The sequence below is a fragment of the Hesperophylax consimilis genome, chromosome 2, assembly GCF_061612785.1.
Source record: "Hesperophylax consimilis isolate HC1 chromosome 2, BYU_Hcon_1.0, whole genome shotgun sequence".
In the NCBI taxonomy this organism is placed as follows: Eukaryota; Metazoa; Arthropoda; class Insecta; order Trichoptera; family Limnephilidae; genus Hesperophylax; species Hesperophylax consimilis.
Window position 1 is genome coordinate 11,294,017 of NC_142837.1, and position 15,338 is coordinate 11,309,354.

General features: G+C 33.9%; 1 protein-coding gene across 2 annotated transcripts in view; it reads right to left on the minus strand.

Moving 5' to 3' along the window:
- The window catches only part of Csk (C-terminal Src kinase), a 256,020-nt gene that overhangs the window by 41,224 nt on the left and 199,458 nt on the right, over window positions 1-15,338 (minus strand). For both annotated transcript variants that reach the window (XM_089641215.1, XM_089641224.1), the window contains exon 4: window positions 2,120-2,355. In XM_089641215.1, coding sequence (XP_089497341.1) covers window positions 2,120-2,158 — 39 coding nt within the window. In that variant the 5' untranslated portion in view covers window positions 2,159-2,355. The remainder of the gene's footprint in view (window positions 1-2,119; window positions 2,356-15,338) is intronic.

The following is a 15,338-nucleotide window of genomic DNA, read 5'->3' on the forward strand; positions in this document are numbered from 1 at the left end:
ACATTCATAGTATTACAATCAACATAAATAATATTAAGGTGAAGCGGAAGCGACAATTCTCATACAATCTGTTTGCGTGCACTCCACTACTATCCACTCCAAAACTACCCATATTATTTATTTTATTTTTGTCTGGAAAAATTCTAAAAATGAGATTAGCGCAAATACCTAATTAATTGTTATATGTATCACTTAAAATAATCAAGTAATTACATTAGCAAAAGTATTTAGTTTTCATCCCATTTATATGATCCATAACAAGTCCAACAGAATTCAGGTCTAAACTAAAAACTTACCTTTGAGCTGTCGTACACTTAAATTAAATATACCATTCCTGAGAGAAAGTACAATTATATCCAATTTTCCAATTATGTCCTAAATCCTGTATCTAAATTTCGCTAATAAACAATTAGTTAATGTTAATTAAGTGTTAATCTTAAGTGACCTATCAGGTAAGTATGGTATTGTATATTATCTCCTTATATAGTTAGTAACAACATAGATCACTGTAGAAATTTATTATATATTTGTACAGCGCCCTTAGGCGATTTTGCACAAAAACGTTGCGCTATAAAAATCATTCTAATATTATTATTATTATGGTGTTAGTGACACTACTAGCTGAAACACACAACCTGCAATGAATATTCCAAACTAAAAAAAGTTGATAGTATAGAAGTGTGCCTATTACTCCACTGAAGAGATAAACCGATAGAAGTGTGTTGTGGGCAAGATATGTTCGTATGCCTCAAGTGAATCGGAATAGATCACGAGAATCAAAGCACACAAGTTTGTGGGGAAAGTTAGCGTACCCAACTGAAGAGATAAACCGATAGAAGTGTGTTGTAGGCAAGACATGTTCGTATGCCTCAAGTGAATCGGAATAGATCACGAGAATCAAAGCACACAAGTTTGTGGGGAAAGTTAGCGTACCCAACTGAAGAGATAAACCGATAGAAGTGTGTTGTAGGCAAGACATGTTCGTATGCCTCAAGTGAATCTGAATAGATCACGAGAATCAAAGCACACAAGTTTGTGGGGAAAGTTAGCGTACCCAACTGAAGAGATAAACCGATAGAAGTGTGTTGTAGGCAAGACATGTTCGTATGCCTCAAGTGAATCGGAATAGATCACGAGAATCAAAGCACACAAGTTTGTGGGGAAAGTTAGCGTACCCAACTGAAGAGATAAACCGATAGAAGTGTGTTGTAGGCAAGACATGTTCGTATGCCTCAAGTGAATCTGAATAGATCACGAGAATCAAAGCACACAAGTTTGTGGGGAAAGTTAGCGTACCCAACTGAAGAGATAAACCGATAGAAGTGTGTTGTAGGCAAGACATGTTCGTATGCCTCAAGTGAATCGGAATAGATCACGAGAATCAAAGCACACAAGTTTGTGGGGAAAGTTAGCGTACCCAACTGAAGAGATAAACCGATAGAAGTGTGTTGTAGGCAAGACATGTTCGTATGCCTCAAGTGAATCGGAATAGATCACGAGAATCAAAGCACACAAGTTTGTGGGGAAAGTTAGCGTACCCAACTGAAGAGATAAACCGATAGAAGTGTGTTGTAGGCAAGACATGTTCGTATGCCTCAAGTGAATCAGAATAGATCACGAGAATCAAAGCACACAAGTTTGTGGGGAAAGTTAGCGTACCCAACTGAAGAGATAAACCGATAGAAGTGTGTTGTAGGCAAGACATGTTCGTATGCCTCAAGTGAATCGGAATAGATCACGAGAATCAAAGCACACAAGTTTGTGGGGAAAGTTAGCATACCCAACTGAAGAGATAAACCGATAGAAGTGTGTTGTAGGCAAGACATGTTCGTATGCCTCAAGTGAATCGGAATAGATCACGAGAATCAAAGCACACAAGTTTGTGGGGAAAGTTAGCGTACCCAACTGAAGAGATAAACCGATAGAAGTGTGTTGTAGGCAAGACATGTTCGTATGCCTCAAGTGAATCGGAATAGATCACGAGAATCAAAGCACACAAGTTTGTGGGGAAAGTTAGCGTACCCAACTGAAGAGATAAACCGAAAGAAGTGTGTTGTGGGCAAGACATGTTCGTATACCTCGAGTGAATAGGATAATAAAGTACTTATAAAGGAGTTACTTGTGTTATGGTGGTATTTTGTATGTTATGGCTGCTCATAACTCTCGCTCTCCCCTTCAACGGAGGGGGAGGGAGGCCTCCGGGGTGCGGGGGCGTCCACTGCCACTGGAGCGGGGGGCGGAGTGATACTGAGAGTGCCCTGCCTATCTGCTTCTGGGCCGGCCGGGAGAGTTTGTCGCTAGTCTCTACTGGGCAATCAACGGAAGTCCATCACAGGTAGCCACATTGTAACGGCCCTGGAAGTAAAAGAAAAGAAAATTAGTTACTATGAACATAATCTATCATTCTTTGGTGATCAAATGGCCATAAACCTACTGAATTCGTAAACAATCATAAATAAACAATATATTTAAAACTCTCAAAAAAATATTTTATAGTACAGAGTACATATTTTAATAATTTCATCAAAATATCTACGTGATCAAGAAGCAAAAACTCTCGAAAGGTAAGCTGTGGCGAATATCTACTTACGCTTGCAAATTCATTTTAACCATGAGATATGGAATATGACAAAAAAAATATTGAGATAGGGCACCATGAAAATTGCCATCATCTAATTGTCTGGAATTTCTAGGTGAACGTGTATATTTACATCTCGAAACATCATTCCTATTTTACGTTACGGAGCTTTTACGTATTCATCTAACTGTCAAAAAATAAGATATGATGTTTATTCAATGTTGTTAGGTTACGTTACATTAGGTTAGGTTAGGTTCTTCAATTGTTCAATTAGAAAAAAAATGTTGTCAAGCCGGGTAGTACCTATGCAGTAGTACCTATGCAGTAGTAACATAATACCTATTCTTCAAAATTATAAATAATTTAGAAACATCAACGAATAAACATTATGTACAGGGTTTTCCAATAAGAGGTGTTATTTTGATATTCAATCGTAAAAGATCAATGGTTTCGTTGCTTGTGTGGCATGTTGCGCTGTTTTGTTGAAAGTAAACATTGTATAGATCAATACCATCCAAAATTATTCCGGCCATAAAAAATCATCAATCATCTCTCGATAGCGCAATCCATTCACCGTAACTGTTGCTCCAGCCTTATTTTCGAAAAAGTTAGGTCCAATGACTCCGCCGGACCATAAACCGCACCAAACAGTCACACGTTGAGGATAGAGAGGCTTTTCAACAATAACTCTTGGGTTTTCCGAGCCCCAGATGCGACAATTTTGCTTGTTGACGAAGCCACCGAGGTGGAAATGGGCCTCATCACTCAAGATGATTTGCATTTGATTCACTCAAGTGAATTTTAATAATTTCAATGCGTTGTTGAAGCGTGTATCGTTCCATTTTTATTAATGGCGTAGTTTCTACTTGTCAAATGTCAAAAAATGACAGCTTCAAAAGTAACATCTACCGAAATAGCGGGCTATTCAAAATAACACCTCTTATTGGAAAACCCTGTAGTATGCAACAATCGGAAAGGAATGCCAAAAAACCTTTGAAAAAATTGATCTTTGTGAAATAATCCCGTGCAACTTTGGCTCAACCCGTTCTCACGTCCACCGGCATCACGGACGTAACTGGGAATTGCCGTCACGCGCCGTCCCTGGCTCCTGCTCAGTTGTAACAGAAGAAGTGCGGATTGATTCAAACTGCTGTCGAAAAGTGACAAGATTTAGAGGAGCGAATGTACTTGACGGACAAGACAAGTGGGCAAAACTGAGCCTACCATAATAAATTATATGAAGATTTGACAATCTTTAGAGCATAGGCGTCAGGTGGGAAAAATGTCGTTGTTCTACAGGGATTTCAATGGAAGATGATCCGAGGACCTAGCGTCATTGATCCCTTCAGCACCGTTGCATATCGAGAAACATACCTCAATAAGACCCTAGACACCGCATCCCCAAAATTGACATAGGCCCCGAGGGAAATTATTTTCCTCAATTAATGTTAAAAAAAACTGATAATTATTTTAGCAAGAAATATATAAGAACTTTATAATTGAAAATAGATGCAGGAAAGTACAACAAGAACAGGGTCGGCCCTGTTGGCGCAATTGGAGCAGTCCGCTCCGGGCGTCGACTTGCCAAGGAGCCAAGGCGACGATAATTCAACCTAATGCAGTGCTCTTGAGGTTTTTACTATCGCCTATCGTTTGGTTCAGTATCGCCTGTCCTGAACAAGGACATGTAATTGGAATGTAAGAAGACCAACAGAGGCAGCAATTCCAGAAGGAAGACGTCCAGTTAGCCGCCGAAGACTAAATCGGAGATAGCAACTCCAGAGACTGTCCAAGGAGAGCCTGGACCTGCTATGGTAGCAAAGGACAGGGACGCCTGGAGGTGCCTTGTCGAAGCGATGGCTCCCCTCCGTATATATATATTTGTTACGATATCCTGGCCACGATGATGTTAATGGATACACAATCCTGTCGGTACCATTCAACCTTACTGATTTACCTTGTTTCATTTATTTAGTTCAAGGTAAAAATGAATGACCTAAATGATACATTATTCCACTGGAAAACTTCACTTGATCGATTCTCGAATAGGCACCATAATATCCATAAAAAGTACTCTTGCATCTTGACCTGTCCTAAAATTCCAACGCATCAACTGACCTCAATACTGGAATTCTAGAAAGCAAAATGCTCTATTTTTATACGTAATCTTTATGACCAAACCCTAAAACTAAGTTACGTTAATCTGACCTGAGGCCTTAAGGGTTTGAGGGTATTTATTTAAGTAAAAGCATATTAGGAATCAGGTTTACTTTGAACCCCCTTCTCAAGATGCCTTTGGCACAAATATCATCTAATTAGGGCCCAAGAAATGTGGAAATTAAATTAATCTCACAGTAATATGAAATCTCAAACAAAACACCAAACCTTGAAATTAGGTAATTTCACTCGCTTCACGCACGAACAGACAAATCTCGCAATTTGATAAACAATGAAAAGACATGTTTATTGAAAAATTGTTTCTAGTCCAATTATTAAACCTTTCGATTTTAGCAATAAAGTATTAGTATGAAAATAACATTACAGTAGGGCACGAAGGTGCATTTATACAATATTTGTCTTTTTTTATTTTTTTTTTATTGAATAAATAGTTAATACATAATATCAACAAACAAGACAGTCCTGCTAAGCCGATTGAATTGGCTTGTCAACAGGTGCTTAAAGTTAGTTTCAAATACATTTTTTAAAGTTATAATTTACATCTTATATCTACAGAATTAACAATTTTTCATACAATTTTTCATACATATTAAAATAAATTTTTTTTTTCCGATAGCCAATTTTTCACCATATATTTAACCTTATTCATAGATTTACATTGCTTTATAGTGTCAGGTAATAAATTAAATATCTTCGGTATGTTGTATTCAAACGTTCTCTGTCCGTATTTATTATTAAATTTCGGAACTATTAACCCGTCATTGCGCGTGAATCTAGTACTGTATTTATGTTCTAATTTTTCTTTATGCTGCGGGGTAAATATATACTAAATTATGATTTTTTGCCATAGTGCCTTAACAGGTAAAATTTTGGCACTCTGAAACAGCAACGGTGTATTATGTCTCTGTTTAAAAATATTAGGGATGACTAGTAATTTTACAATTGCGTTTTGTACAACTTGTACTTGTTTCAGATTGGTTATAGTAGTATTTCCCCATATGGTTAATCCATATCTTATAATAGATTCTGCCATTGACATATAAATTATTTTAAGTGTTTCAATTGATAGGAAAAAATTTAATGTGTACATTCTGCCAGCAATTGATGAGTCTTTTACAGGTTTTTTTTAATATGTTTGTCCCATTTGAAAAAGCAATCTACTGTAACACCAAGATAGACATATTCTGTAACTAATTCTAAGCTTTCACATTTACAATTAGTCGGGATATTTTTATGGATGCAATTAAAACTATGAGAAATAATATTAGGATTAAATTGAAATCTGGCATTAGGTGATCTTATATGCATAACTTTGGTTTTTTTAGCATTTATTAATAGTCCTGCATCATGTGACCATTTACAAAGTTGATTAAAGTCAATTTGCATGAGTTCAATTGCAATTTTTAGATCTTTATGTGATATGACCAATGCCGTATCATCTGCAAATACAAAATGTTTAACAAAAGAGAAAAGTTTTTTCATTATAGTTACATAAATTATATATAGTGTAGGTCCCAATATGGAACCTTGTGGAACTCCTGCAGATACATTCTTTGTTTTACTAAAAGTATTATTTATTTTGGTACGTATTTTTCTATTTCTAAGATAATCTTTAAATAAATTTAACACATTTCCTCTTTTTTCTAAGGTTTCTAGCAGTTTTTTAGAGTTAATTGTGTCAAAAGCTTTAGAGTTATCGATAAATAACACAATAACATGTAATTTATTATTTAATTGATTATTTATGTAATTGGAAAAATCTTGCAGTAATTTTTCAGTATTTTTTTTTCTTTGAAAGCCATATTGATTTGGATCTATGATAGCGAATTTTTCAATGTAATTATTTAATTTATTTGATAAAAATTTTTCGAGAATTTTTTCTAACGCAGGTAGTATACTAATAGGCCTATAATTTCCCAGTTCAATGTGTTTTCCACCTTTAAATATTGGTCTAGTAATGCTACATTTAAATTCTTGTGGAATTTTTGCTTGCTTTATTATCGTATTGATTAAATGAGTAATTATTGGCCCAAGAGTTTTTATATTTCTTTTTAAATCAAACATTCTTATATTGTCAATACCTGTGCTTTTAGAGTTTTTCATTTTTTTAACAATGTTTTCAATATCAGTTATAGTAGCTCTTGGTATAAATAAACTGTGAGGCAGTTCTTCCAGTACAATATTAGTAGCTTTGTGATTGCATTTATGTAACATGTTGCTGATGCTATCCGAGAAGTAATTCACAAAATCATTTGACACAGAATCCTCAGTTCTATCTTTTAACATATATCGTGTTATTGTTTCATCACAATCGTTTTTGGGTTTACGTCCTAAAATATTATTTATCACATCCCAGGTTTTTTTTGTATCATTAAAACAGTTTTTAAATTTATTATTATAGTAGTTAGTTTTATCTTTATTTATAAGTTTATTGACAAGGTTTCGTGATTTTTTGTATTCTGTTTCATATGTTTTGTTTGTTGGTGTACTTTTCCATTTTTTATATTGTTTATCCCTTTTATTTATTTGACATAATAATTCACTGCTTACCCATTCATTTATTGCATAAGGTCGTGTTTTCGGTTTTTGCACTATCGTTTTAGAACTGCTCTTGTAAAATTTATTAAATAAAGATTTTATTTTTTCATATAATGAAATACAATCCTTATCCTCTATAAGTTTACTCCAGTTATAATCTCTGATATGTCTATCAATATCCTTTTGTGAGATGATTTGAATATACTTATTTGCAAAGTCTATATAATAAATTAAATAAATCTGTGTCCCAAATATCCCCCGTGATATTCTCCCAGTCTAATCAAAATCATCAAAGAAAAGCTAAAGTTTCACCGAAAGTTCAAAAAGTATTCACACCTCTAAGATTACCATACCTTCTCTTTACTTAGAACTCAACAAAAGAGAAATGAAATAGAATGTTATACTAACTATATAAAGAATTCAAATATAAGGAAAGAAGTAAAATATTTTTGGTTCTTCGTGAAATCAAAACAATCATCTTCTGAAGTACCTAATAACATGTATCACAAAAACGTTTCCTCAAGTGATGGTCAACGAATATGCAATATTTTTAATGATTATTTCCAATCTGTCTCTTTATCCATGATAAAACTACTAGCACTTCCTTTAATAATGTCGAACTAATTAACTATGATACCATGAATACAATTAATTTCCAATGCAATTGATATAACCGCACCTTTATTGTTAAAATACCTCAAAAACATTGATAAGAAAAAGAGTGCAGGTTGTGATAAATTACACCCAATCTTCATTGATTATTGTGGTGAAAAACTAGTTACTCCTATAACACTGCTTTTAAAAAATCTTTTAAAGAAGGTGTATATCCTAAAATTTGGAAAAAAACGTTTGTAACACCTGTTTTAAAAAAAGGGATAAACACAATATTGAAAATTATAGACCTATCTTTAAACTATGAAACTTAAGTAAAAGCATGGAAAAAATCGTGTATGACGGGATGACCCACTTTTTAATTTATGCAAAAATACTATTACTAGCCCCCACTAACATGGTTTTTTTCAAGGCATATCTGTTGAATCGAACCTATGACAGTTTACTAATTTTGTTCTCAACTCGATAGTGGGAAACAGGTTGATTCCATTTACACAGATTTTTTCAAAGGCATTTGACAAAGTAAATCACGACATACTGTTAAACCAGCTCTTCGGAAATCGGAGTATGTGGAAATCTTCTGAGATGGTTCTCTTATGTTAAAAATAGAAGTGAAGCTGTTGTTGCCTTAAAAGGTTACATGTCAAAAATTATAACTATTCCCTCGGGGTTACCTTAAGGCTCCCATTTAGGGCCTCTCTTGTTTATTTTATATATAAACGACATAAAACGTGTTATTAGTCATTCTTCTTTCCTATCTTACGCAGATGACATGAAATTATATACATTTATTGACTCCACAGATGACTGCAACCTGTTACAAGACTCTAGCAAAATCAAGCAATATTGCAATAACAATCAACTTTGTCTATATGTCTACAATAACAATAATCGACTGTTGGATTTAGTGTTCTCCAGTGATCTCTCAATTCATGTTGTTAAATCAGTTGATGAGCTCCTCCCCCTAGACTGCCACCACCCCGCTGTAAGCATAAACATTATGACAAGTAACTCACTAGACGACACAACTATTCTGCCTAACCTTACTTATAATTTTTCTAAAGCTGACTATCCTAACATGAAACATTATCTTGCTGGTCTGACTGGTAATTTCTTCACCTGAACAATAACAATAATATTAATCACAATATGGTATTATTTTACACAATTATTAATAGGGCCATTGAAAAATATGTACCACTTTCACATTTCAAAGAAGCAAAGTTCCCAAAATGGTTCACTGGAGAGTTAATTAACTTAGTAATATGTAAAAAAATTGCCCACAAAAACTTTAAAGAATCGAAATCCCTAAGCGACTACAAGATATTTCAAAACTATAGATCTCAATGTAAAAAAATATCTAAAATATCGTATATTAATTACATAAATGGAATCGAAAATTCTATACCTTCAAACACTCAGAACTTTTTCAATCATGTTAACTCTCTAAGAAAAAACAAACAAGGCTTACCCATCTCAATGCATTTCAAAGAAAATAGTAGTACTGATATGAAAGTAAAGGTTAACTATTTTGCTGACTACTTCAAAAGTGTTTATGACGAAGATATCACAGACAATTACATACCACCTTCATCCATTAACGAGAGCATACATATCCCTGCCATACATATCAATATAAACGACGTTAAAACTAAGATTAAATCCCTAGACAAAAACAAGAAGGCCGGACCTGATAATGTGCATCCCAGTATCCTTATAAATTGTATTGATTCACTGGCTGAGCCGATTTGCTTATTGTTTAATCATTCCCTTGATACAGGTTGCTTCCCTAACATTTGGAAACGTTGTTATCTGACACCTATATTCAAAAAGGGCAATAAATATGATATAACCCACTATAGACCAATATGTAAGCCATCTGTAATACCGAAACTTTTTGAAAAACCATTAGGTACTTGATAAAATTTCACCTTATATTAACCACCTCATTGTTCCGAATCAACATGGATTTTTGTCGGGCAGATCAACTTTGAAAAATCTCTCATTATATGAAAACTATACAGGGTGTATTGGCACGTACCCGACAAACTTTAACCAGCTATTCCTTAGCATTTTAAGACGGTGCTGTTCGGTAACGTTTTTTTTAATAAAAAAATTATTATTCATATTTTCACCACATGTCACCACTGTTTTATCCTTTGTCAAAGTTTGAAAACCCATCTGGCAATATTTTATTCGAATTCCGTTGAATAATGTACGTGTGTACCTATATTGGCAAGCTTTTACAATCACAACGAAATAGCACGGTACCATTCGTCTCATTTTTAACTATTATTATTTAGTGTGTTCGAAAGAGCGAAGACGCTTTTCGACATACTTGCTTATAACAGCTGTTGAACACGAAAAGCAATGCCAATGACAGTGATGTAGTGTGGATTTTTTTTGTTTTTAATTGAAAAAAAATGCTACCGGACAGCAAAGTGCCCATAACATTTTTTACTCCAAATGTGCTAAGGAATAGCTGGTTAAAGTTTGTCGGGTTAGTGCCGATACACCCTGTATATCGAACGCATTAGCTAATAGAACTCAAGTCGATTCCATATATATATACGGACTTTATTAAGGCATTTGACAAAGTTTGCCATAAAATTCTCCTCGTCAAACTATGTAAGCTCGGTATCGATGGAAAACTTTTAGACTGGTTCGTAAGCTATCTAACTGATAGAGTTCTACTAGTAAAAATCAATTCGTTCCTTTCCAACCAATTTATAGCTACAAGTGGTGTACCGCACGGGTCTCATTTAGGCCCAATATTGTTTTTACTGGTTATAAACGACATTGTTAATATATTTGATAACGATATAAATGTATTACTTTTTGCAGACGATTTAAAAATATTTTAAAAAGTAAAAAACTGTTGAAGATTGTATCAGTCAACAAAATAACTTAAACAGGTTAATTAATTGGTGCACTCTAAATAAACTATATCTTAATATAAATAAGTGCCATCCAATAAGATTTTACAAAATAAGTCAACCAATTATTTATTCATATGAACTCAATAACTCAACCCTTACCTTTGTCGAGAAAATTAATGACCTGGGCATCATTTTCGACTCTAAATTAAACTTTATATCTCACACAAACTCAATTAACAATAAGGGAATGAAAATGCTTGGATTCATTCTTCGAAACTCCAGAGGCTTCAGAAATATTTCAATCTTAAAAATTTTGTATACATCTTTAGTTCGAAGTCAAGTCGAATATAACTCCTCGATCTGGTCCCCACACTATAAAATACATTCAGATTCAATAGAAAAAATTCAACACAAATTCCTAAGACACATTAACTTTAAACTCGGTATTCCCATTGAAAGTATAAACTATAATTACTTAATGAAAAAATTAAATTTATTAAAACTCTCAGATCGAAGAATTATATCCGACTTAATATTTATGTTCAAAATTGTAAATGGTAGTGTAGACAGCCTTGATTTAATTAACCTCATTGAATTTCATGTACCCACAAGAGCTACTCATTCTAAAACCCTCTTTAATTGTAACAATTCTAAGACTGAACATTTCAAACACTCGCTTGTACCTAGATTACATGAAATTGGTAATAGGTACGCAGATGTAGCGGATCTGTTTAACTGCACAGAAGCTCGGTACAAAAAGGCTTTAATATCGTATCTTTTAAATCATGACCAATAAAATGTAAGTCTACTCATACTTACGTAAAAAGTCAAATAAATATGTATATAAAATGAACTGCCTGGGGCAACTGAGGAAACTTGGGTCAATAAAAATAGTCAATAAGGTGAACCAACAGCTTGATTGGCACTTACCTACTTTCAACCAAAACCTGAAAACGAAAATAAATGCATACATTTTAGATATTGTAATATATTTTATCATGTATCTATACTATCATATATTTCAATCAATACTAATCTAACCTAGTCTACCTATAAGTTTTGCATGTACTTGTATCTCTAACTTTTTATATCCATCTAGAGTTTCTGTTAATTGTATATTTTCTGATGTCACTGTTTATAATTTACTGTATATGGTATATTTTATACCGTTGATATTAAAATAAATAAACTTTATCTAAATACAGACAAGTGTAATGTTATTACCTTTACACTAAAAAAACAGCCGATTAATTATACTTACAAATTAAACCATGTACCCCTACAACGAGTACAAATAATCAGTGATCTTGGAGTACTGCTATATTCTAAATTTTAGAATTTTAGAATCTAAAATGTTATTTAAGGACTATCGAAAATATTTTAGAAAAGCTTATAAACAATTAGGCTTTATTATAAGCATTTTAATTAATTTATTTATTGACAATTTGTATAGAGCCCCTTTTGTGAGATATCACCTCAGGGTCGCTTTACAGTTGATGCAGGTATTACAAAAAATATAAATATTATAAAAATAAAGTGAAGTTAAGTTAAGTAAAATGAAGTACAGGAACAGGTGACACGAAGATAGAAGATGGAGACTCGGCAGCAAGAATCCTAGGTGGTGAGGAAACTGGTCCAGCTGCTGCAGCGAAAGAGTCCACCGCATCCACCAACAGTGCCAGCACGAGATTCGTCATTCGTCCAGGTATGTGTCTGCTGCTAACAAAGCGCCGACACAATATTCTCTCACAGATACCAGACCTTGGCAGCACCGCTGTGACGTTCGACGAATATAGAAAATGGAGACTCTGCAGCAAGAATCTTTGGTGGTGAAGAAACTGGACCAGCTGCTGCAGCGAGAGAGTACACCGCATCCACCAACAGTGCCAGCACGAGGTTCCAAAGCCTTAGAGATTAAAGCCTTTCACTGTAGCACACACACTAATTCTGCTATATATGTCATATGTAATGTCACAACTCGAGTTTGCCTCATTTATTTGGAATCCTCAATATCAAACATACATTGATTGTATTGAAAATATCCAATACAAATTTATTAAACACCTATCGTATCGCTTTAATGATCATCGGTTTGCCCTACCGCTTTATATAAACGCAGAAAAAATTCTGATGCCCTATTCTTATACAAAATCGTGAACAATCTTGTTGATTCATCATATCTGTTAGAAAAGATTGCATTTCGTTGCCCTGAACACAACACCAGATCGAACGACTTATTTAGAACACCACACTGTTAAGCCAAATATGCGCAAAACTCTTTAATAGGACGTATCTGTAAAACTCACAATGCCTCTAGAGATGTTGACATTTTCAACTGTATCTTGAAAACTTACTAAACTGATAACTTAATTTTTGAAGTGAAACTTCTTTAGGCGCGTAATGGATTTTCGGGGACGGAGTAAAACCGAGTCAGGATCGACACGAAAATGCGGGTACCCCCACCACCGCTCACCGTTCACTGTCCCTCTCTCACCATATGCGCTTGTTGAGGTGGGGGAGCCGCTCACGAACGTTCTCTCTCTTCTCTTCTTTCCTCTCTCTCAGACACCAGCGAACTGCGCCACGCCAAGCATCAGCTGCTTGGTTAGTATACTGCGTCGTGAGTGTAATACGAGTGAAATACGTAATTGATTGTGGTTCATACGGTTTGGTACAGAATTTCAGTGTTAAAAATGAGTAGTGACGAGATAGAGGTGATGAACACATCATTGTCATTGTAATTTCTTTGTAATTTTTAATTGTAATATTGTTATTTATGTAATATTGTATACTTGTGAATAAATTGAAAATTTTTGGAACTATACATTAATCGAACGTCATTCATCTATAAGAAAATATTAGAAAAAGCAAATCCATGCTTCGTCGTTGAATTATTTAACCTCTAATTTTCAAACTAACCTAAGAGAGAAAATAGAGATGATGAAATGAAAATAGAGAGAGAGGAATACTAGAAGTTTCACTTCTGTCTTGCGTAGGCTTGACACACCCACTTTTTTTTTTTATTTTGTGAAACAATTCTATCATCTTAGTTTATTTTATTGTTTTTAGTATAATCACGCGAAAACTGTATTACTACTAACTATCTTTATTTGTTTTAAAACATTTTGTAATTTCTTATAAAGTTTATTTATTTTTATATTTCTTTTATAAATATATTATGTGGGTACAAATACTAAATCAACAACTCAACTTAATGGAACTTTATTGGTCTAGAACATATGAATAATTACTCTTTATGCTAAATGTATAAATAAATGACTTTGTTTCCTAAATAAAAAAATAAAATTGTAAGTACCTATCCACCAATCCACAAGATGACTAAAACAAGACAAAAAAACAGAAGCTAATGTCATTGAATATTTTAAAAATATAAGCTTAACAACACCTTGTAACTTTTCGTGGGTTATGCCTAAATGCTATAATTTATAAGTTTTAGATGCAGTGTAAAGTGTGCCTAAATTTGATACAAATAAGTATGTAGTTAGTTGTTAGTAATTCTAAAGGTTTATACTAGATATAAACATCTCCAAAATAAGATGTTTTAGAACATCTGTTATGGTATGATTCACCACAATTATAATACTGATACCGAACTAGTTATATATCTACTAGCACAAAACTCATACAATCTATCTATCTAAAGAAGGTGTCTGTGACCTGTGGCGGGCGGACGAACACCGGGCGGACACGCCGGACACTTACTGTCTACATGAAATGTCTAAAATACTGCTGGAAGCCCGGGCAACGCCGGGGCTAGTTACTAATGATAAGCATTGATTACATAAGAAGCATTAAGGCTTATAAAGTATTGAGAGAAAATGGCTATTATCACTACAGAACATAATTGGCGACAAGTCGGTAATGTTGTACACTTTCAATTACTACATTATTTTTACGGAATCGATACGTATTTGATTATTTCCAGAGATGTGCAAAATGGGTACCCAAAACCATTTGAAATGCAAAATGGAAATGGGTCAAAACTTTTCCATTTGAAAATGCAAAATGGTTTTTAGAAAAGCATTTCAAATGCAAAATGCAAAATACCTATTTTCAAAATGCAAAATGGTTTCTCAGGTCAAACAATTAAAATAATTATAGAATTTTTAAACAATTTTGTCATTTAATAATGGACATCAATGTAGAACAAACATATTACATGATGGTAAATCCAAAAACACCACGACAGATTATGAAACCACAAAAAATTTGCGCGGGACTAATGTTGCCAACGTAAAAACATAGAAACTGCTATCTAACATTTAATATTACAGCGTCATGGCCCCATGTTCAGTACTTAAATCAGTATTTTTTGTAATAGTATCACTCAATTGCCAGGGCTCCTACCAGGGAGCAACTTGACAAATGGAAATTATCTCTCATAGCGAGGTTGAGGACCGACTGATATTTGGGGCTTATGAATATAAGATGAGTGGAGATAGTAGGAAGAATGTTGCAAAAAAGCATTTAAAATGGAAAATGCATTGAGAAAAGCATTTAAAATGCAAAATGGAAAATACCCATTTTGCATT